This window comes from Oncorhynchus keta, chromosome 5 (assembly GCF_023373465.1).
Source record: "Oncorhynchus keta strain PuntledgeMale-10-30-2019 chromosome 5, Oket_V2, whole genome shotgun sequence".
NCBI lineage: Eukaryota > Metazoa > Chordata > Actinopteri > Salmoniformes > Salmonidae > Oncorhynchus > Oncorhynchus keta.
Window position 1 is genome coordinate 23,732,397 of NC_068425.1, and position 21,522 is coordinate 23,753,918.

Below are 21,522 nucleotides of genomic sequence, written 5' to 3' on the forward strand. Positions count from 1 at the left end.
GAGTGGTTACATTGCCTATGAATTTGAGAGTGGTTACATTGCCTATGAATTTGAGAGTGGTTACATTGCCTATGAATTTGAGAGTGGTTACATTGCCTATGAATTTGAGAGTGGTTACATTGCCTATGAATTTGAGAGTGGTTACATTGCCTATGAACTTGAGAGTGGTTACATTGCCTATGAATTTGAGAGTGGTTACATTGCCTATGAATTTGAGAGTGATTACATTGTTACATTGCCTATGAATTTGAGAGTGGTTACATTGCCTATGAATTTGAGAGTGGTTACATTGCCTATGAATTTGAGAGTGGTTACATTGCCTATGAATTTGAGAGTGGTTACATTGCCTATGAATTTGAGAGTGGTTACATTGCCTATGAATTTGAGAGTGGTTACATTGCCTATGAATTTGAGAATGGTTACATTGCCTATGAATTTGAGAGTGGTTACATTGCCTATGAATTTGAGAGTGGTTACATTGCCTATGAATTTGAGAGTGGTTACATTGCCTATGAATTTGAGAGTGGTTACATTGCCTATGAATTTGAGAGTGGTTACATTGCCTATGAATTTGAGAGTGGTTACATTGCCTATGAATTTGAGAGTGGTTACATTGCCTATGAATTTGAGAGTGGTTACATTGCCTATGAATTTGAGAGTGGTTACATTGCCCAATCCCTCAGCCTTTTACCGAAACAATGGCGGGGAGGTGCTTTGTTTGAACTGAGGGTTGCCCCATTAAACTTGATTTCATATTGATGAATGTTTACTGCTACTCTGCTTCTCCCTTTCAAGTTGGCTCATTGCATTGATTCTGGAGGTAATATAATAGAACAATTCTATGTCATTTAGCAAACGCTTTTAAGCAACTTAGTCAGGTCAGCCCTCAGAGCCCTGACTCCTCCTCCAGCTCTACTCTGCTGCCTGGCTGACTAGGGAGGTTCTGACCACCAGTGTTGGCGTCTGGATTGAACTTGACCCTGCATCACACTGGGTTGCTGGCGCCGCTCTATCCCCACACAAGGAAACAACTATCAACACATGATCCCCTGGCTGCGTATTCCTCTCACACCGTGGTTATTCTACACTGGCCCTCCATAGGGTGCAGCGGAGCAGACCGCCATTTGCACTTCAAAGCTTTGTAATGTGCGCTATGGCCGCCGCCCAGCTTCAAACAAACATCAGACATAGTAGAGTGTGAATATGATGGCGAGCCAAGGCGCCCATAAACTGTAAATCTGTAGGCTGTGTTGCTGTGGAGGAGAGGAGAGCAGAGTAGCAGAGGGGGTGAATGTGTGTTGCTGTTGGGAGACTTGACTGCGAGCTTGTCCTCTGAGAGGAGAGGAGCACAGCTGCTGGCTCAGCACATCCTTTAATAGTCGCCGATGGTTCAGGACATTCCGATATGATTCCAACAACTCCACAACACATCCCTGATAAACATGGAAGGTTCACGAGCAATGTAGGGAACGTCAGAGTGTTCTAGAACATCTGTCATAAGCGGTTTATCAAGTCAATTATCAATTATCAAGTCTGGAACACTTTGGATTAGAGGAGTCAATTTCTCTAATCTAGAACTTTCAAAAACAAGGATCTTAATGTTCTAGAACCTTCAGAATGAAGTGTTCCATAATGTTCCTTCTCAGAACAGGGTGTTCAAAGACATGAAGAACAGTGTCCCAGCTGAATACCACAGCTACGGTGTGCTCAGGAAGACCTAGCCTGATGACCAGATCCATTATGCTGGACCCCACAATTAGAGGCTTTTCAGCATGTCCCATTAGAGTGTTGGAGTAACAGTGATGGCTGCTCCATGTTAAAGGAGAATTTAGCTTTTTTGCAAGCAAATCTCTATTTTTGATGTAAATGGCAAGTTATAGAAGGGTCCAGTTTGCGGAAACGGATAAGCTCTCAAAATAGCGATGCAGGTCTTTAGATGTTATATACTGAGAGCTTTGCCATTCCTAAAAGAACGTACATGGGTGTTTTAGGAGAATTTGTTCATGTTTTTTCAGAGCCCCCTTACAGGGATGAGGAAGTGAATCACTAGTTGGGGTAAGTTTCTCAAAAACAAGTGAAATCTAAATAATAGTAGATTTGGTTGCTAAAAATAAAACTTCCCCTCTTATGAACCTCTCCACCTGAGGTTGCCTGACCTCTAGCACAGGACAGTCATCGACAGAAGATGAAGTCATCCACGATGAGATACCGCTAATCTCCCCGGCGTCACGGCACGCTAACACTCATGTCAGCCGCCCAAGTCAACCAAAACGGACATCTTGTGACAGAGGACACGGTTGCCACGGAAACAATGAAATAAGTCATATGTTAATGTCTCTCTGTTCTCAAATTAAGGACACCTTCACAGAACACAAAGCCCCAGCCTCTGAACCGCAGCCCTGCTGGGAGCTGGCGAGAGGTTTGTGTTAAGCCCACCGCACAAAGACACACATCATTAAGAAAGCCCCTTTCAATCAATCATTCACAATCAATTAGTCAGTCAATGTCAGTCAATCCGCAAATGTGTGTGCGCTCATGCCTATATGTGCTTGTGCGTGTGTATGTGTGCACACGTACGTATGTGCGCTCCTACGTATGTGTGTAGGCAACAGGGAGGCCTGTTTGATAAGTGGCTGCAGGCTCTTGTACAAATCACACGGATGGCCCAGATCCATTATGCTGGACCCCACAATTAGAGGCTGACGTCCATGAGCATCTGATCTCAACCTCCACAAAACCTCACAGGGATAATATGGACAGGAAATACTGAGCCAGCACCACACGCACAAGCAGAATAACCAAGAGAGCATCTAAACACCATCCTCGTAGAAGTAGACGTGCTTAAAACCCATCTAAAGGCCGACTGGCGTCATAGTAATAAAATCACCCACTGACTACTAGTCTGACAATGACGTAAAGTTAAACTAGGAGACTACAGACACACAGATCCACCGTCTCAGTCACCATCATCCTCATCATCATTATCATGATGTGTGACTATAGAAGCCGCACGGTTTCTCTGGGTCTGTATTCATAGGCCATCTGATGGCCGTTAAAAAATATGATAGCAATAATAATGCTTATAAATTACAGCGGTTTGACACTTCTGGCCTTGACAACTGGGAGGAGCATTTGCATTTGGCGCTGGAGCGTATGCATCATTGACACTATGAGTATCAATAATGTAGCGGCTCCACTGTCGTTTCACAACTAGTTTTAAATGGTTGGGTGACAGAATTAAATTAAACTCTACGAGGGAAGATAACAACAACTTACTAATTCTATGGCTTACATCTGTTCACCACCCACATATGGGACCAGCTCCAATGGTGGACCTGGCTGGTTCCCTAAAGGTGTTGTCTCACCTGAACAAGGCTATGCTCATGTAACAGTAAGTGACGTCACCGATTGAAACGCCACTAGCGCGCACCACCGCTAACTAGCTAGCCATTTCACATCGGCTACACTCACCTCAAGCTCAAATAAGGCCCCTGAAACATGACTTTCTAAAAACACAAAGATCCCCTCCCAACTCTTTAGCTCTTTGTGTCGCACTGCTTTGCTTTATCTTGGCCAGGTCACAGTTGTAAATGAGAACTTGTTCTCAACTGGCCTACCTGGTTAAATAAAGGTGACATAAAAAAGCTGCTCTGATCAGAACACAGCAGGTTCTACCAATTAAGATCACATCCTAAATATATCAAAAGCCTGATTAATATTGTCTCATTAGACCAGGACCTGAGCTAGAACAGACAAACATGTCAAGATAACCGAGGCCATCGGCCCCTGTCCAATTAGGAAACACTATAGCCTTGATTGGCTGGTTTAACAGTGAGGATAACTAGGGCAGTGTGACACGCGACTTGACCACAAGCTCGTAACCTCAGATTGACTACGAGTTGAGAGAGGCAGAGGCCAGTGGAATGCTGAAGAGACTGGCCGTGATAGAGCGGACCTTTGATCTCTTGGGCTTATCCCAATAGGCAGAGGGGAGAGGGGGGAACCCTGCTTAACTAGAAATCCCGTTTTTACTAAAAGTGTCAGTGAGAGGATCATAAACCAGCCTGGAGCAGAGGGAAACAGACAGAGAACTGCTTTAAACTGGGGATTTCAAATGGAGGTCTGACTGGCTCCCTCCCTCCCTCTCTCTGCATCCTCCTTACACAACCCACACATTACATACACTCACCTAGCAGGCGCATGCACACACACGGATATAGCTGCATTCTAAATAATGGAAACAATATTAAGTTGCCATAGTAATCGAAAATACTACTGTAGGTACCGTAACTGAACGTGCACACACACACATACATACTTGACTTATTCCCTGAATGGTTGAGCGAGCGGGTCTCTTCCTGCACAGTAAACACAGCGTTTCCATTAGTGTTAAGTGTGTGTTCAGTGCTGTGTGACTCAGTCACTGCAGTGATGTTACTGGGACTGTGGGGCACTGGCCTAACTTGTTCTGCCACTAAGCCTTTCTAGCTTGGCTCTTCTCTGTGACACTTCATACGAGCTTCATAAGGCTTCATAATGCTTTCTGAGGTGACAAGACAGGCAGGGAGTCACATCCAGAGTACTGGGGGAATAGTTGTTGTCAGAACCACTGAACACACACACACACACACGAATATGTAAATAACTAGTGAGGGGATTAAAGATCCCTGGTGTTGGGAAAATAAACATGTTAATAACTGGTGCATGGGATATGAGTGTTAATCACAAGTGCAAGGGACATGAATACGTTCAGCACTGGTGTAGGAATATGCAACTGACATGTAGAAGTGATATAGACGATGTAAATCACTGCATTAGTAAATCAAAAGTGTGTTTTGATGATATAGATACAGGATGTAAGTCACTGGAATAAGCCAATGGAATATGTTCATTATTTCCATGAGCAACATGAATGTGTAAATCACTTGCGTAAGCGCCGTGAAAAAATATAAATATCTATTGTGAGGACCATGGATATGTTAATAGCCTTCTATACTGTCTGCTCCCTCCTATTTGCATCAGAAACCCAAATCAAGATGCTATGATGAGGACTGTCGCAGCTGCAACAGTTGCCAGGGAAACCTGGTGGCAGGAACCTGTAGGGACATTGTGTTAGGATATGGGCACACTGTGAAAGGTGATGTGCTACTGTTGGAAGAACACTGGCCGGCTTGTAGAGGGATATGTTGTCTTCAAGGAACATGATTAACAGGGGGCATCGGGCACCATATGAGGTGCAAGCTGTGACGCTGTTTGGCGCATTATTCTGAGGGTAGGTAGTCATGGAAACAGGGTGTTGACTTAGCGAAATCACACTCGGAGCACTGATAGCTATGACATTCTGAAAATCACAGAGTGAGAGAGAGTGTGAGCAAGCTTGTAAATCAAAGCAGTATCTATCCTGTCCTCCTTGTGCAGGAAAAGACCCCTCGCCGGCTATTTCACATTCTGTGTGTCTCAACTCAAGCACAGCTGTATTAGCCAAAGGGATACACACAAACAGTGATGTTTCAATTAAAACACAAAAAAACTAATGCCACCAAGTTTCACAGAGTTCAACCGCCATTTTGTGTGCCAGATATTTTAATTTTTCAATGTGACTTCTGCTGACAGAACATCTTTCAGAATATTAACCAGTGTAATTAGCAAATTATAATAACAATAACAATATTACAATTGAGATAACACTTGAATTTTAAAAAAGATAAAAAGGAAATAATCAAACTAGATAAAAAAACAAAATGAAAAAACACTTATAATAGCTTTTTTTTAAGAGATCTATACGTTTCTATATTTTTCATTTATTTGTCCTTTTCCTTAAAAAACAAAAATCACCCATCACCATATGATTCATCTAGGCTTTCTGTCTCTTTCATTGAATAGGTTTCTCTTACCTTTCAAATGCTTCAAAATGCTGTCCTCCTTTAGTTCCCTGCTGCCATGAATTCCATTCACACAGGAGAACACTGAGTTCTGATATAATCCTCTGCAAACGAGCAGTCTTCGTCAAAGGTTCATGTCCTGTCTTTTATACAACAGAATAAAATGAGGGGTCCTGATCGGCTGAGACTGGTGTTGTTGTACAAAACAGAGGAGTTTCTGAGGAGGCATGGGCTGTGAGGATGCCACGTGGGAGCAGCCATTTTGAGGACCATGTATTTCCTGTTTCTGCAGGTTGGTGTTTGGTGGAACACAGTCCATCCCCTGTTGTTGGAGTCAATATGGTGGTTGAAAGGATCGTCATCGTTCCATGTGTAATCAAATCATTCCCCACTGAATCAATTATAAACATAACTTTCATAAGGATGTACTAGACTGCTCTGCCACCTATACACTGACTGTACAAAACATTAGGAACACCTGCTCTTTCCATGACATAGACTGACCATGTGAAGACTATGATCCCTTATTGATGTCACCTGTTAAATCCACTTCAATCAGTGTAGATGAAGAGGAGGAGACAGGTTAAAGACAGGTTTTTAAGCATCGAGACAATTGAGGCATGGATTGAGTATGTGTGCCATTCAGAGGGTGAATTTGAACGGGGTATGGTAGTAGGTGCCAGGCGCACAGGTTGGAGTGTGTCAATAGCTGCAACACTGCCGGGTTTTTCAAGCTCAACAGTTTCCTGTGTGTATCAAGAATGGTCCACCACCCAAAGGACATCCAGCCAACTTGACAACTGTGGGATGCATTGGAGTCAACATAGGCCAGCATCCCTGTGGAACGCTTTTAACACCTTGCAGTCCATTCCCCGACCAATTGAGGCTGTTCTGAGGGCAAAATGGGGTTCAACACAATATTAGGAAGGTGTTCCTAATGTTTTGTGCACTCAGTGTATGATAATAATAACAATAATAATCAATAGTAATAATAATAGTAATAATGATGATAATTATAATAATAATTTGTTCTCAATATCATGATATATTGCATACAGATATACTGAATGCATGAAGTTGAAACCGATCACATTGCAATTTTAGATATTACCACTTGAATCAGAGAAAATGCTAACCCTATATCTGCTTTTAAGAGCTATCTACAGTATACGGTTGATAAGCATTTACTGAATTATTATAATTATCATCATTATCATCATTACAATATCCATATAGTTTGTATCAAAGGGTGAAGTTTTGTAATCATATTTCATATGTTCTCATTAAATGGAGAGTAAAGGTCCCCCTTCTCCAACGACCCTGTTTATGTGTCTTGAGAGGGAACGCTTTGTGATGCTACAAAAATTGAAGCCAAAATAAATTCAATCAAACACTGTGCCCGTTTCCAATTTTAGCTCTTGCTCATCCACAGCCTCCACTACAATATGTCCTTCTCCAGCACAGAATGTCGGCCATCTTGTTGCTAGCCAAACAAAGTTTTCATAGTGATGACCGCTATGACAGCAGTTCATATATTCTTCAGAAGCTGTGGCTATTTAGTCAGAAACTTGGTAAAGATTCTTCATAATTTATTTCTTCGAATGAAAATATATTTATATATAATATGTACTTTCACAGTTTATTTGTATCTTTCGTAGTCCTTTTTGCTATTACATTATTTTTTTTACGACGATTCACTCCATATACCTTCCTCTCCTTTAAAGAGAGTAGCCAGTCAGGTGTGAAAGAGGGGAGAAAGTGAGATTGAGCCCACTAAGTAAAACACAACCGTTGTTGATGTTGTTTCCTCTTCCTATTACATTGCTTGTTGTCCGACACTAAACTGTGTTCTGCTCAATGGTTTACTTTCTGTCCTGTTCCACAGAGTGCGTCTGGGAAGCCCTGTACTGCTCTGACACAGTCCCAAACACTTATCCGCCTACTTCAACATCGTGACGCAGATCTTATCTCTATATATACATGGTGACTTGGATTGTATCCGGTAATATACGAGGTGATCTGTATTTAGTTATAACCGTGGTGATTCTTATTGTGTCTGAGTATTGAACCTGGTCACCTGATTCAGTCTGGGAATGCTGCGGATGGATATATAGATTGCGAGGGCTTTTACTTTGGCACAGACATGCACAAGTTTGGCACATAGTTGTCAATCTCATAATGCACTGTGTATGTGTTAGCTGATAGAATGTTCCTGTCCTTGTGTCGGGCTGTGTGTGTCTGTCTTGGAGTGTCTCAGAAGATGTTAATGCTTGGACGGGTGTTGAGCAGACACAGTAGAGGTGTGAGGTCTCTCTCTCTCTCTCTCTCTCTCTCTCTCTTCTCTCTCTACTAACCATACAAAGCAATGTCTATGTAATATTTCATATTCTGCCAGCCAACACTTTCTATCCAAATATGGCCATGGGGATAGTACAATCAGACTCCTCTCTCTCTCTCTCTCTCTCTCTCTCTCTCTCTCTCTCTCTCTCTCTCTCTCTCTCTCTCTCTCTCTCTCTCTCTCTCTCTCTCTCTCTCTCTCTCTCTCTCTCTCTCTCTCTCTCTCTCTCTCTCTCTCTCTCTCTCTCTCTCTCTCTCTCTCTCTCTCTCTCTCTCTCTCTCTCTCTCTCTCCCTCCCTCCCTCCCTCCCTGTTTTCTGTCTCTTCATCTCTCTCTCTTTTTCCATCTCTCTCTCTCAGATCTGAGTCTCTTGCACATTCTCCTTGGAGCCACTCTTGAAGAGCAGAGGCTCGATCTGAGGGTTCTGGCCTTTCCCCATGAGCCCCTTCAGAGAGCTGTGGATGCCCAGCTGGGGCAGGGGCACAGGGGAGGGCAGCAAGCCACCCGTGGGGGTGCCACCGCTGGTGGAGGTGGGTCCCTGTGCACAGGAGTTGGGGGTGCTCTGGGAACAGGGGGAGAGGGAGGGGTTGTTGTTGTTGTTGAGGCCCATGCCCAGGCCCATCATGTTGTTGTTGAAGTGGTGGGCCTTGTAGTAGTGGTTGAGGTGCTCCTGTCTGGCCAGGTTGGGTAGGTTGACCATCTCCGGGTGATGCATCCTCAGGCTCTGCCCTCCTCCTACTCCTCCCCCTCCGCCTCCATCCCGAGAGACGGTGCCGCCCCCTGAGATGCCACTCCCGCGTCCACCAGCACCGGCGCCAATCTCGTCCTCCACGTTGATGATCTCGATGGCGCGGGCGGGGCCGTGGTGCTTGTGCAGCTGGTGCTGCTTCCTCAGCTTGTAGAAGACCACCAGCATCACGGCTGCCATGAAGGTAATGGCCACAAAGCAGCCTATGATGATCTTGGTGGTCTTCATCACGTCATCAAGGCCAGAATAGCCCGTCTCGGCAGTGATGGGCACAGTAAAGGTGGGCCGGGTGGCCCGGGATGAGGACAAGGACCAGGCTGACAGGGAGGAGGCGGTGGTAGGGAGCCCCCCCCTCCACTGGTGGCCAGACGGGGTAATGACGTATGACTCGTTGTGGCTGTTCATGACGCCTGCGTAGACTGTCGGGCCCTCGTTGGGCTCCACCGTCTCCACGGTGACAGTAGTGAAGTAGCTGACGCCAACGTCGGCGGCAGTGACATTAAGCACGGCGGTTGCCGTGGTGTTGCCAGCCGAGTTGGTCACCATGCAGGTGTACTGACCCGTGTCCCTCAGCGTGACGTTGGTAAAGTTGAGGGTACCATCGTGCAGCACGGAGATCCGTACCCGGTAGGAGCCGTGGGTCATCAGGGTGCCGTTGGGCGTGAGCCAGTTGACCGAGGTCATGGTGGTGCCCGTGCGACACTTCAGCTCTGCAGCCATGCCCTCGGTAACGTTGAGGTCGGTGGGCGGCTCCACGATGACGGGAGCGTAGCAGGTGAAGTGACTCTGGTCCAGCTCCCCGATGTACCTGCCCTTCAGGCCAGGGGGAGCGTGGCAGCGGGCGCAGCACGTAGTGTTACTGGGCACCGTCTCCTTCAGCCACCAGCTGAGCCACAGCACGTCACAGTTGCACACCCAGGGGTTGTGGTTGAGGTGCACCCGCTCCAGCTGGTGCAGTGGGGTGAAGAGGTCATGGGGCAGCGAGTGCAGGGAGTTGTGGGAAAGGTTGAGCTCCTCCAGGTTCTTCAGGTCGTCGAAGGCGTTGCGCTCGATGACCTTCACTTGCGAGTGCATGAGCCACAGCTTACGGAGAGACACCAGGCCCTGGAAGGAGCCAGGCCGGATGATCTCCAGACGGTTCCCAGACAGCTCCAGCTCCTCCAGACGCACCAGGGCCGTCAGGTTGGGGATGTCCTTCAGACCACACATGCCCAGGTTCAGGTAGCGCAGGTTGACCAGGCCCACGAAGGCGGCGTCTGAGATGTAGTCCAGCTTCTTGAGCTCTCCCAGGTCCAGCCGGCGCAGCGAGGGCACGCGGTGGAAGGCGTAGCCCGGCAGCGTCTCGATGGGGTTGTTCCGTAACCACAGCTCCCGCAGCTTGCTGAGGTACTCGAAGGCCTGTGAGGGGACCAGGGTGAGGCGGTTGTCGAACAGCTCCAGCGTATTGAGGTTGGGCAGGCCATTGAATGCTCCCACCTCAATCTGACTGATTTTGTTCTTAGACAGCTGCAGGATCTCAAGGTGCCTCAAGTGCTTGAAGGTGTCTGACTTGATAACCTGGTGGGGAGAGAGGGAGAGGGAGAATGTTAATATCTCACAACATGAAGACTGACTAGACTGTGTAAACAGGGTGCAGCTCCAGTGGCTGTGACAGCTGGGTAGAGTGTGAAAGCAATAGCACAGGTGTGAATGTAGGGACACTATCGGAACATTACCATAATGTTTTATAACCATGAACATCAACTCAAATCTTACAGCGAGAGAAAACAAAAACTTCAAATCACTGATATGAGCCAAATTAAAATTCACAACACTTCAAAAAAATTATGAACACAGAGGCTGAAATGATTAATTGTGGTGTATCCGTTTTGGTAAATGAACAGACATGGTTGTTTTTCTCATAGAGAAGATGTTTTCTGGTGCACTTGGACTGGGTGGGCCCCTGGATCTGGGCTGTCCAAACAGAGCTCATTTGGCCAGGCATCAGACACACAGCTAGTGAGCAGGACTAAAATCCCTTTAAATCTATTTTTTTAAATGATTTAACCTTTATTTAACTAGGCAAGTCATCTATGGCTGTGTGAGATATGTGTGGGCAATGCTCTCAGTGAGGGAGGCAGTGAGAAGCTCCTGGAGCCAGGCCACTGCATCCTCCTTATGTGGAGCAGGAGGGGGAGGGTGATAGGGAGGGTGGGGGTGTTTAAGAGGGGAGTGGGAGCTGTCAAAGCTTTACTCTCAGGGTACTTGGGGGAGAGAAGAGAAAAAATAAACCAGAGAATCTAGGATGCCTCCAGGTGTTACAATATTTTTAGATTTTTAATCATTTCAAGTGGGGCTTCGGGATACAACAAATCCAATCAGAATCCGTTGGCTAAGAGGGAAGTGGAATGAATAATGTTATTATTTCTTTATTTCATATTTTAAGAAGCTGCATCTCTGTAACTCGTAAGACCAAACCATGAGAGTTGATGTTCCCTTTTCCTTCTGTAGCCATCATGTACAGTTCAATCATCTGTCTTTCTGAGTGGGATAGAATGGCTGTCCACTTTCTGAGTGGGATAGAATGGCTGTCCACTTTCTGAGTGGGATAGAATGGCTGTCCACTTTCTGAGTGGGATAGAATGGCTGTCCACTTTCTGAGTGGGATAGAATGGCTGTCCACTTTCTGAGTGGGATAGAATGGCTGTCCACTTTCTGAGTGGGATAGAATGGCTGTCCACTTTCTGAGTGGGATAGAATGGCTGTCCACTTTCTGAGTGGGATAGAATGGCTGTCCACTTTCTGAGTGGGATAGAATGGCTGTCCACTTTCTGAGTGGGATAGAATGGCTGTCCACTTTCTGAGTGGGATAGAATGGCTGTCCACTTTCTGAATGGGATAGAATGGCTGTCCACTTTCTGAGTGGGATAGAATGGCTGTCCACTTTCTGAGTGGGATAGAATGGCTGTCCACTTTCTGAGTGGGATAGAATGGCTGTCCACTTTCTGAGTGGGATAGAATGGCTGTCCACTTTCTGAGTGGGATAGAATGGCTGTCCACTTTCTGAGTGGGATAGAATGGCTGTCCACTTTCTGAGTGGGATAGAATGGCTGTCCACTTTCTGAGTGGGATAGAATGGCTGTCCACTTTCTGAGTGGGATAGAATGGCTGTCCACTTTCTGAGTGGGATAGAATGGCTGTCCACTTTCTGAGTGGGGTAGAATGGCTGTCCACTTCCTCTCTCTGCGGTCACTTTACTGATTTGCCACAAACTTTGCCAAAACTAAATGAGCATTAGCCTAAAACACTCTGTATCCAAATTCACAAATGGATTTAGCGTATTCAGCAACCTCGTGTCTGTGAAGTTGTCTAGACATTTCTGGAGTGCAGCACATTTCTGAGCGCAAAGTTCCTAAATACATAAACTGAAAACAGCGGGAATATGTATTCTATTACACGGCTGACATGCTGAGGACGTTCACATTGGGAAGCTGGGGTTAAATGGAGTGTCCCAGTGCAGCTGTAAAACCACAACAACTACCTTGGGGTTCTGACATACAATCTGCTAACACATGTGTTCCTGTTTCTTTGCTGTTTGCTGTGTTACTGTTTGATTTACATATTAACATAACCTCCATTTCAATTGCAAAACGGTTGGGGAACACTTGTAGAACATAGGCACTATTCCATGGTAATTATGAGTGAATGACAGGTAATTACATTGAAACAAGTATATAAAAACAGGCATTTACATAATGCTTACCAACATACAGTACACGCACACGCACACACTCATGCATGGGCATGCACGCACACAAACACACAGACACACACACACAGTCAAACAAAAGAAATTAACATAGTGGATAATGCTCAGTACAGTCCATATTTACCTCTATTGAATTCTCCTGCAGGTTGAGGTATCGTGTGTTGACAGATATGCTCTCAGGCACCCCATCCAGACTCTGTCTTGTACAGATGACTCGACTGGCCTGATTGGAGCAGCTGCAATGGGTGGGGCAGGGGGAGGCGGCCTCTACAAATTCTGGCCCAGAGAGGAGGAGCCGCAGTAGCAGCTGGACCAATAGGAGGAGGAGGGGAGAGGGGCAGGGAAGGCAGGTCACCGTGGTGATGCGCATGGCAACTGGGACATGACCCTGCCCTTTCTCCGAAGATGTTGATCCCAAGATGATGGATTCCTCAACCAGGTTGACTTTGCTTAGTTTCTCCAGTGGCAATTTGTTCCTTTTAATGTTTCATTTTTAAAGGTGTTTTATCTTCCGTCTATCTCTGTTTTTTCCAGGGGGGTTTAACAGAAATATGTGCATAAACAGATGTTACTCCTTTTTTTCTGTCGTCTAGGGATTTGAGTGGGGCCTTTGAGAAGAATCCACGAGTTACTGTGAGAGAGAGAGAGAGAGAGGAGAGAGAGAGAGAGAGAGAGAGAGAGAGAGAGAGAGAGAGAGAGAGAGAGAGAGAGAGAGAGAGAGAGAGAGAGAACACAGACATTAGAAATAGTACAGTATATTATGCTCCTCCAATTGTTTAGAAACATTTACACGGAGCAGAACTGATGGAAAAGTCAATATCCAGGTATGAGTTATTCTGAAAGGACTGTGGATCCTGTGCATAACTTGAGAAGCCTTAAAAGGTGTGTGTCATTGCTCATTAGTGAAGGTCAAGTTTTACAGCAAATCACTGTAGTGAACAGCAGTGTCCTCAAACAATAGACATATTTACAATATTGCAACTCTGGATCATGCATTTCAGGTTACTGTCCGCCCTTGGAATGAAAAGTAATATTGTAATCCTAACACTCATGACTATGTTATTCATTAATTGGTTCTACAGTATATGCACTCACGCGTTCAAGACAACATTTCTCAGGACGACAGTACAATACCAATAATATTTTTTTAAAGAGATTCTCTGGTACTTTTGTATACTTTTTAGCCAGTAGTTCTGAAAGTAAAGCTCACGATCCAAAAGTGGTCCCCGAAAATTGCGTACTACGTCACATACTGTTTGAGTAGATATGTGCACCATGTCATTGCGCTCTCTCTCTCTCTCTCTTTGTGTGCGCCTCTTGCTAGCTGTCACTCAAATGGCGAGGGGCTGAAGCTCATTGGTTAGGGGCGGCAGGGTAGCCTAGTGGTTAGAGCGTTGGGCTAGTAACCGGAAGGTTGCAAATTCAAACCCCCGAGCTGACAAGGTACGAATCTGTTATTCTGCCCCTGAACAGGCAGTTAACCCACTGTTCCTAGGCCGTCATTGAAAATAAGAATTTGTTCTTAACTGACTTGCCTAGTTAAATAAAGGTAAAAAAAAAATATATATATTTTTTATTTTTTAAAGAACTCGAATTGCTAGAGGGCTGGCCCACAAGGGGGAAAATGTAGGGAAATGGCGCAGTACAGCCTTCAAACTAGGGATTTCACTAGGGATTTCGTCGCTAATTGAGGTAAGACAGTAATTCTGCTCATATATTATGCATATATGAACTACACATCAAGCCCAAAGCAGGAGATTTAAAAAATACTTAGTAGTCGCTAAAGTTCGAGAGCATGTCTTTAAATCCCAGTGTCCAAACACTGAGTTGTGACTTCAACCCAAATCCTCTCTCTATTAGCATTGCACGGGTATTGGATTGACAGTACTAATTCTATTTCCATACTGGCTCTGTATTACATGCTCTAGGGGCCACAGAATGGTAGTGAAGGGTGCAGTCTTCCTTAACACTGATAGATGGTTAACTCTACCCAGGCTCCTGGAGCCAGCGAAGGAGAATTGCTCTCCCTCTGCAGGTCATTTAGACCTAAATAACCTTAAATAAGGGCATACAGTCCACTATTATTAATGATGATGGCTGTAATGATGGGACTCTGACACTCAAATACATTTCACACACTTGGCATTCACACTTTGCTCAGGGAAAAAAACAAGAGGAGAGATTGAGAGAGAAAGGGAGAGAGAGGAATTATTAATCTGATAGATGACTGTACAGCTGAAGGGAGAGAGAGGGATTATTAATCTGATAGATGACTGTACAGCTGAAGGAAGAGAAGGGAATTATCAACACTACAGTAATAGATGAAAACTGAACAGTTGCAGAGAGGCAATGGGAGAGTGAAGGAGGGGGGGGGAAGTGACAGAGCGAAAGAGAGAGAAGAGAGAGGGAGAGAGAGAAAGAAAGAACAAGAGGTTGGGCAAAGTGGGAGAGAGAGATAGTGAAACAGAGAGAGAGATGAGAGAGAGGGGTAGAGAAAGAACAAGATATTGGAGAGAGAGGGAGAGAAGGCAAGAGAGAGCGAGAGCGAGAGCGAGAGCGAGATTGGGGATAGAGGGAGGAAGAGAGGGAGATAAAGATAGATGGATGGAGTAGAGGGAGTGAGAGGGATGCTATAGAGGGACAGAAGCAGAGGAGAGAGAGAAATAGTTGAGGGAATGAAAAAGTGAATGGTCGTAGAGAGAGGAAAAGATGGAGTAAGAAAAAATAAAGACTAAAAAGTAGGAGGGAAAAATAGAGAGAGAGAGAGAGGCATTAATATGAATAACCTCAGAGAGAGGGGGGAGAAGACTAGATAGATAGATAGATAGATAGATAGATAGATAGATAGATAGATAGATAGATAGATAGATAGATAGATAGATAGATAGAGATAGAGGGAGGAGGGAGGGAGGGAGGGAGGGAGGGGGAGGGAGGGAGGGAGGGAGGGAGGGAGGGAGGGAGGGAGGGAGGAAAGACTCAATAGAGAGATGAATATAAAGTAGACAGAGATGGAGGGAGGGGAACAACAACACAGAGATGCATATAAAACAGAGAGAGTAATGGAGAGATGGAGGGGAAAGACAATACAGAAGAATTCATTTAAAAAGATGGATATGGGTGCACAGAAGAGATTTCTCTCACTGAACGGTAGATGAGTAGGGAAAGAGAGAAGGAGAAAGAAAGAGGGAGCAAAACAGGGGTGAGATTGATCAATAATTTGTACGCAGAGTGCAATGACATTAAAACACAAACAAGGACACAGTGATAAATCATATCCAGCACCATCTCTGTGTGATAGAAGTGAACAGGACACAGGTCCGGTCCTGACCTGCTGCTGCTGGGACCGTCACAGCTCTAGAACAGATACTGTGTACTGGACCCGTCAGTCACAGCTCTAGACCAGAACCAGTAGGGTACTGGGACAGTTACAGCTCTAGACCAGAACCAGTAGGGTACTGGGACAGTCACAGCTCTAGACCAGAACCAGTAGGGTACCAGGACAGTCACAGTTCTAGACCAGAACCAGTAGGATACCCGGACAGTCACAGCTCTAGATAACAACCAGTAGGGTACTGGGACAGTCACGGCTCTAGACCAGAACCAGTAAGATACTGGGACACTCACAGTTCTAGACCAGAACCAGTAGGATACCGGGACAGTCACAGCTCTAGACCAGAACCAGTAGGGTACTGGGACAGTTACAGCTCTAGACCAGAACCAGTAGGGTACTGGGACAGTCACAGCTCTAGACCAGCACCAGTAGGGTACTGGGACCGTCACACACAGCTCTAGACCAAAACCAGTAGGGTACTGAGACCATCACAGCTCTAGACCAGAACCAGTAGGGTACTCGGACAGTCACAGCTTGAGACCAGAAGCAGTAGGGTACCGAGACAGTCACAGTTCTAGACCAGAACCAGTAGGATACCGGGACATTCACAGCTCTAGATCAGAACCAGTAGGGTACTGGGACCATCACAGCTCTAGACCAGAACCAGTAGGGTACTGGGACAGTCACAGATCTAGACCAGAACCAGGAGGGTACTGGGACTGTTACACACAGCTCTAGACCAAAACCAGTAGGGTACTGGGAGAGTCACAGTTCTAGACCAGAACCAGTAGGGTACCAGGACAGTCACAGTTCTAGACCAGAACCAGTAGGATACCCGGACAGTCACAGCTCTAGATAACAACCAGTAGGGTACTGGGACAGTCACAGCTCTAGACCAGAACCAGTAAGATACTGGGACACTCACAGTTCTAGACCAGAACCAGTAGGATACTGGGACCGTCACAGCTCTAGACCAGAACCAGTGGGGTACTGGGACCGTCACACACAGCTCTAGACCAGACCCAGTAGGGTACTGGGACAGTCACAGTTCTAGACCAGAACCAGTATGGTACTGGGACAGTCACAGCTCTAGACCAGAACCAGTAGGGTACTGGGACCATCACACACAGCTCTAGACCAGAACCAGTAGGGTCCTGGGACAGTCACTCACAGCTCTAGACCAGAACCAGTAGGGTACTGGGACAGTCACAGTTCTAGACCAAAACCAGTAGGGTCCTGGGACAGTCACACACAGCTCTAGACCAGAACCAGTAGACTACTAGGACAGTCACAACTCTAGACCAGATCCAGTAGGATACTGGGACAGTCACAGTTCTAGACCAGAACCAGTAGGATACCGGGACAGTCACAGTTCTAGACCAGAACCAGTAGGGTACCGGGACAGTCACAGCTCTAGATCAGAACCAGTAGGGTACTGGGACAGTCACAGCTCTAGACCAGAACCAGTAGGATACTGGGACCATCACAGCTCTAGACCAGAACCAGTAGGGTCCTGGGACAGTCACAGTTCTAGACCAGAAACAGTAGGGTACTGGGACCGTCACACACACAGCTCTAGAACAGAACCAGTAGGGTACTGGGACAGTCACTCACAGCTCTAGACCAGAACCAGTAGGGTGCTGGGACAGTCACAACTCTAGACCAAAACCAGTAAAGTACTGGGACAGTCACTCACAGCTCTAGACCAGAACCAGTAGGGTCCTGGGACAGCCACTCACAGCTCTAGACCAGAACCAGTAAGGTACTGGGACCGTCACACACAGCTCTAGACCAAAACCAGTAGGGTACTGGGACAGTCACAGTTCTAGACCAGAACCAGTAGGATACCGGGACAGTCACAGATCTAGACCAGAACCAGTAGGGTACCAGGACAGTCACAGTTCTAGACCAGAACCAGTAGGATACCCAGCCAGTCACAGCTCTAGATCAGAACCAGTATGGTACTGGGACAGTCACAGCTCTAGATCAGAACCAGTAGGATACTGGGACACTCACAGAGACCAGAACCAGTAGGATACTGGGACAGTCACAGCTCTAGACCAGAACCAGTAGGGTACTAGGACAGTCACAACTCTAGACCAAAACCAGTAGGGTACTGGGACAGTCACAACTCTAGACCAGATCCAGTAGGATAGTGGGACCATCACAGATCTAGAAAACCAGTAGGGTACTGGGACAGTCACAGCTTGAGACCAGAAGCAGTAGGGTACTGGGACAGTCACAGTTCTAGACCAGAACCAGTAGGATACTGGGACAGTCACAGCTCTAGATCAGAACCAGTAGGGTACTGGGACACTCACAGCTCTAGACCAGAACCAGTAGGATACTGGGACCATCACAGCTCTAGACCAGAACCAGTAGGGTACTGGGACAGTCACAGCTCTAGACCAGCACCAGTAGGGTACTGGGACCGTCACACACAGCTCTAGACCAAAACCAGTAGGGTACTGGGACAGTCACTCACAGCTCTAGACCAGAACCAGTAGGGTACTGGGACAGTCACAACTCTAGACCAAAACCAGTAAGGTACTGGGACAGTCACAGTTCTAGACCAGAACCAGTAGGATACCGGGACAGTCACAGTCCTCGACCAGAACCAGTAGGATACTAGGACCATCACAGCTCTAGACCAGAACCAGTAGGGTACTGGGACAGTCACTCACAGCTCTAGAACAGAACCAGTAAGGTACTGGGACCATCACACACAGCTCTAGACCAAAACCAGTAGGGTACTGGGACAGTCACAGTTCTAGACCAGAACCAGTAGGATACCGGGACAGTCACAGTTCTAGACCAGAACCAGTAGGGTACCAGGACAGTCACAGTTCTAGACCAGAACCAGTAGGATACCCAGACAGTCACAGCTCTAGATCAGAACCAGTATGGTACTGGGACAGTCACAGCTCTAGATCAGAACCAGTAGGATACTGGGACACTCACAGTTCTAGACCAGAACCAGTAGGATACTGGGACAGTCACAGCTCTAGACCAGAACCAGTAGGGTACTAGGACAGTCACAACTCTAGACCAAAACCAGTAGGGTACTGGGACAGTCACAACTCTAGACCAGATCCAGTAGGATAGTGGGACCATCACAGATCTAGACCTAAACCAGTAGGGTACTGGGACAGTCACAGCTTGAGACCAGAAGCAGTAGGGTACTGGGACAGTCACAGTTCTAGACCAGAACCAGTAGGATACTGGGACAGTCACAGCTCTAGATCAGAACCAGTAGGGTACTGGGACACTCACAGCTCTAGACCAGAACCAGTAGGATACTGGGACCATCACAGCTCTAGACCAGAACCAGTAGGGTACTGGGACAGTCACAGCTCTAGACCAGCACCAGTAGGATACTGGGACCGTCACACACAGCTCTAGACCAAAACCAGTAGGGTACTGGGACAGTCACTCACAGCTCTAGACCAGAACCAGTAGGGTACTGGGACAGTCACAACTCTAGACCAAAACCAGTAAGGTACTGGGACAGTCACAGTTCTAGACCAGAACCAGTAGGATACCGGGACAGTCACAGTTCTCGACCAGAACCAGTAGGATACTGGGACCATCACAGCTCTAGACCAGAACCAGTAGGGTACTGGGACCGTCACACACAGCTCTAGACCAGAACCAGTAGGGCCACCCCACATATGCTCTCTCTAATTCTCTCTTTCTTTCTCTCTCTCGGAGGACCTGAGCCCTAGGACCGTGCCCCAGGACTACCTGACATGATGACTCCTTGCTGTCCCCGGTCCACCTGACTGTGCTGCTGCTCCAGTTTCAACTGTTCTGCCTTGTTATTATTCGACCATGCTGGTCATTTATGAACATTTGAACATCTTGGCCATGTTCTGTTATAATCTCCACCCGGCACAGCCAGAAGAGGACTGGCCACCCCACATAGCCTGGTTCCTCTCTAGGTTTCTTCCTAGGTTTTGGCCTTTCTAAGGAGTTTTTCCTAGCCACCGTGCTTCTACACCTTCATTGCTTGCTGTCTGGGGTTTTAGGCTGGGTTTCTGTACAGCACTTTGAGATATCAGCTGATGTACGAAGGGCTATATAAATAAATTTGATTTGATTTGATTTGATTAGACCAGAACCAGTAGGATACCGGGACAGTCACAGTTCTAGACCAGAACCAGTAGGGTACTGGGACAGTCACAGCTCTAGACCAGAACCAGTAGGGTACTGGGACAGTCACAGTTCTAGACCAGAACCAGTAGGATACCGGGACAGTCACAGTTCTAGACCAGAACCAGTAGGGTACTGGGACAGTCACAGCTCTAGACCAGAACCAGTAGGGTACTGGGACAGTCACAGCTCTAGACCAGAACCAGTAGTCACTATGCACATAACACTGGACCCTTATATGGCAAGCTTCTCACAATGTTAAATACAAATAAAACGACACTCCTTGTCATGCCAAAAGCATTTTTGGCAAGACAAGGAATGGCAAGGAGTGGGATGTTAGCGCAAACAGACTGATATATACCCAGGCTACCTCAGTTTTGGTACCTCCCTGCGTTTGCGTGAAACTTTGAGGCAAATCTCTTAGAAGCATAACTCCACATTATATGCTGTGACATCATCATATACATCATCCCCATGACAGTTTCATTTAAATATTGTCTTTCAGTGCCAATCTCACAGGGGGAAAGAATCATTTAAATTTGCATTTAATGTTCTGAAAAACAAATCCCCTGTAACGGTTTTCTAGGTGTGGTGAAGGAGAGTCGGACCAAAACGCAGCGTGTAGATTGCGATCCATGTTTAATCAAACAAACATAAACACGAAATAACACAAACACTACAAAACAATAAACGTAACGAAAACCGAAACAGCCTATACTTGTCAACTAACACAGAGACAGGAACAAAGACACTAAGGACAATCACCCACAACAAACTCAAAGAATATGGCTGCCTAAATATGGTTCCCAATCAGAGACAACGATAAATACCTGCCTCTGATTGAGAACCACTCCAGACAGCCATAGACTTTGCTAGATCACCCCACTAGCTACAATCCCAATATATACACACCAAAACCCCAAGACAAAACACACCACAATACAAAAACCCCATGCCACACCCTGGCCTGACCCAATACATAAAGATAAACACAAAATACTTCGACCAGGGCGTGACATCCCCGGTGTTTCTCTTCTCTATCGTGGCTATTATGTGCATCCCAGCATATGTAACATAACAACAGACTGAAGGCATTACCCTTGAAATGACAGCCACCTCTATGTTTCATTTTAGCCACCATTAGGACTGATGTGTAAGTATGGCAGTTATTTTGGGGAGACGACAGCTGATCCAAATCAAAGGGAGCCAAGGGAGATGGGATGAGATGTGAGGCTGAGAGAGAGATGCAGGCTGAGATAGTTTGGTTGGTTAGTGGGGAGTGAAGTGGAGTCCATCGAGGAACTGGAAGTAGTTAGAGTCTGCT

General features: G+C 46.3%; 1 protein-coding gene across 2 annotated transcripts in view; it reads right to left on the minus strand.

The window, feature by feature from the left end:
* Positions 1-235: 235 nt before the first annotated feature.
* LOC127905968 (leucine-rich repeat-containing protein 4B-like) overlaps positions 236-21,522 on the minus strand; it is a 41,870-nt gene continuing 20,583 nt past the window's right edge. For both annotated transcript variants that reach the window (XM_052519162.1, XM_052519163.1), the window contains 2 exons: positions 12,840-13,346; positions 236-10,524 (listed from right to left, as the gene is read on the minus strand). In XM_052519162.1, the coding sequence (XP_052375122.1) occupies positions 8,575-10,524; positions 12,840-13,085 (2,196 nt within the window). In that variant the 5' untranslated portion in view covers positions 13,086-13,346 and the 3' untranslated portion in view covers positions 236-8,574. The remainder of the gene's footprint in view (positions 10,525-12,839; positions 13,347-21,522) is intronic.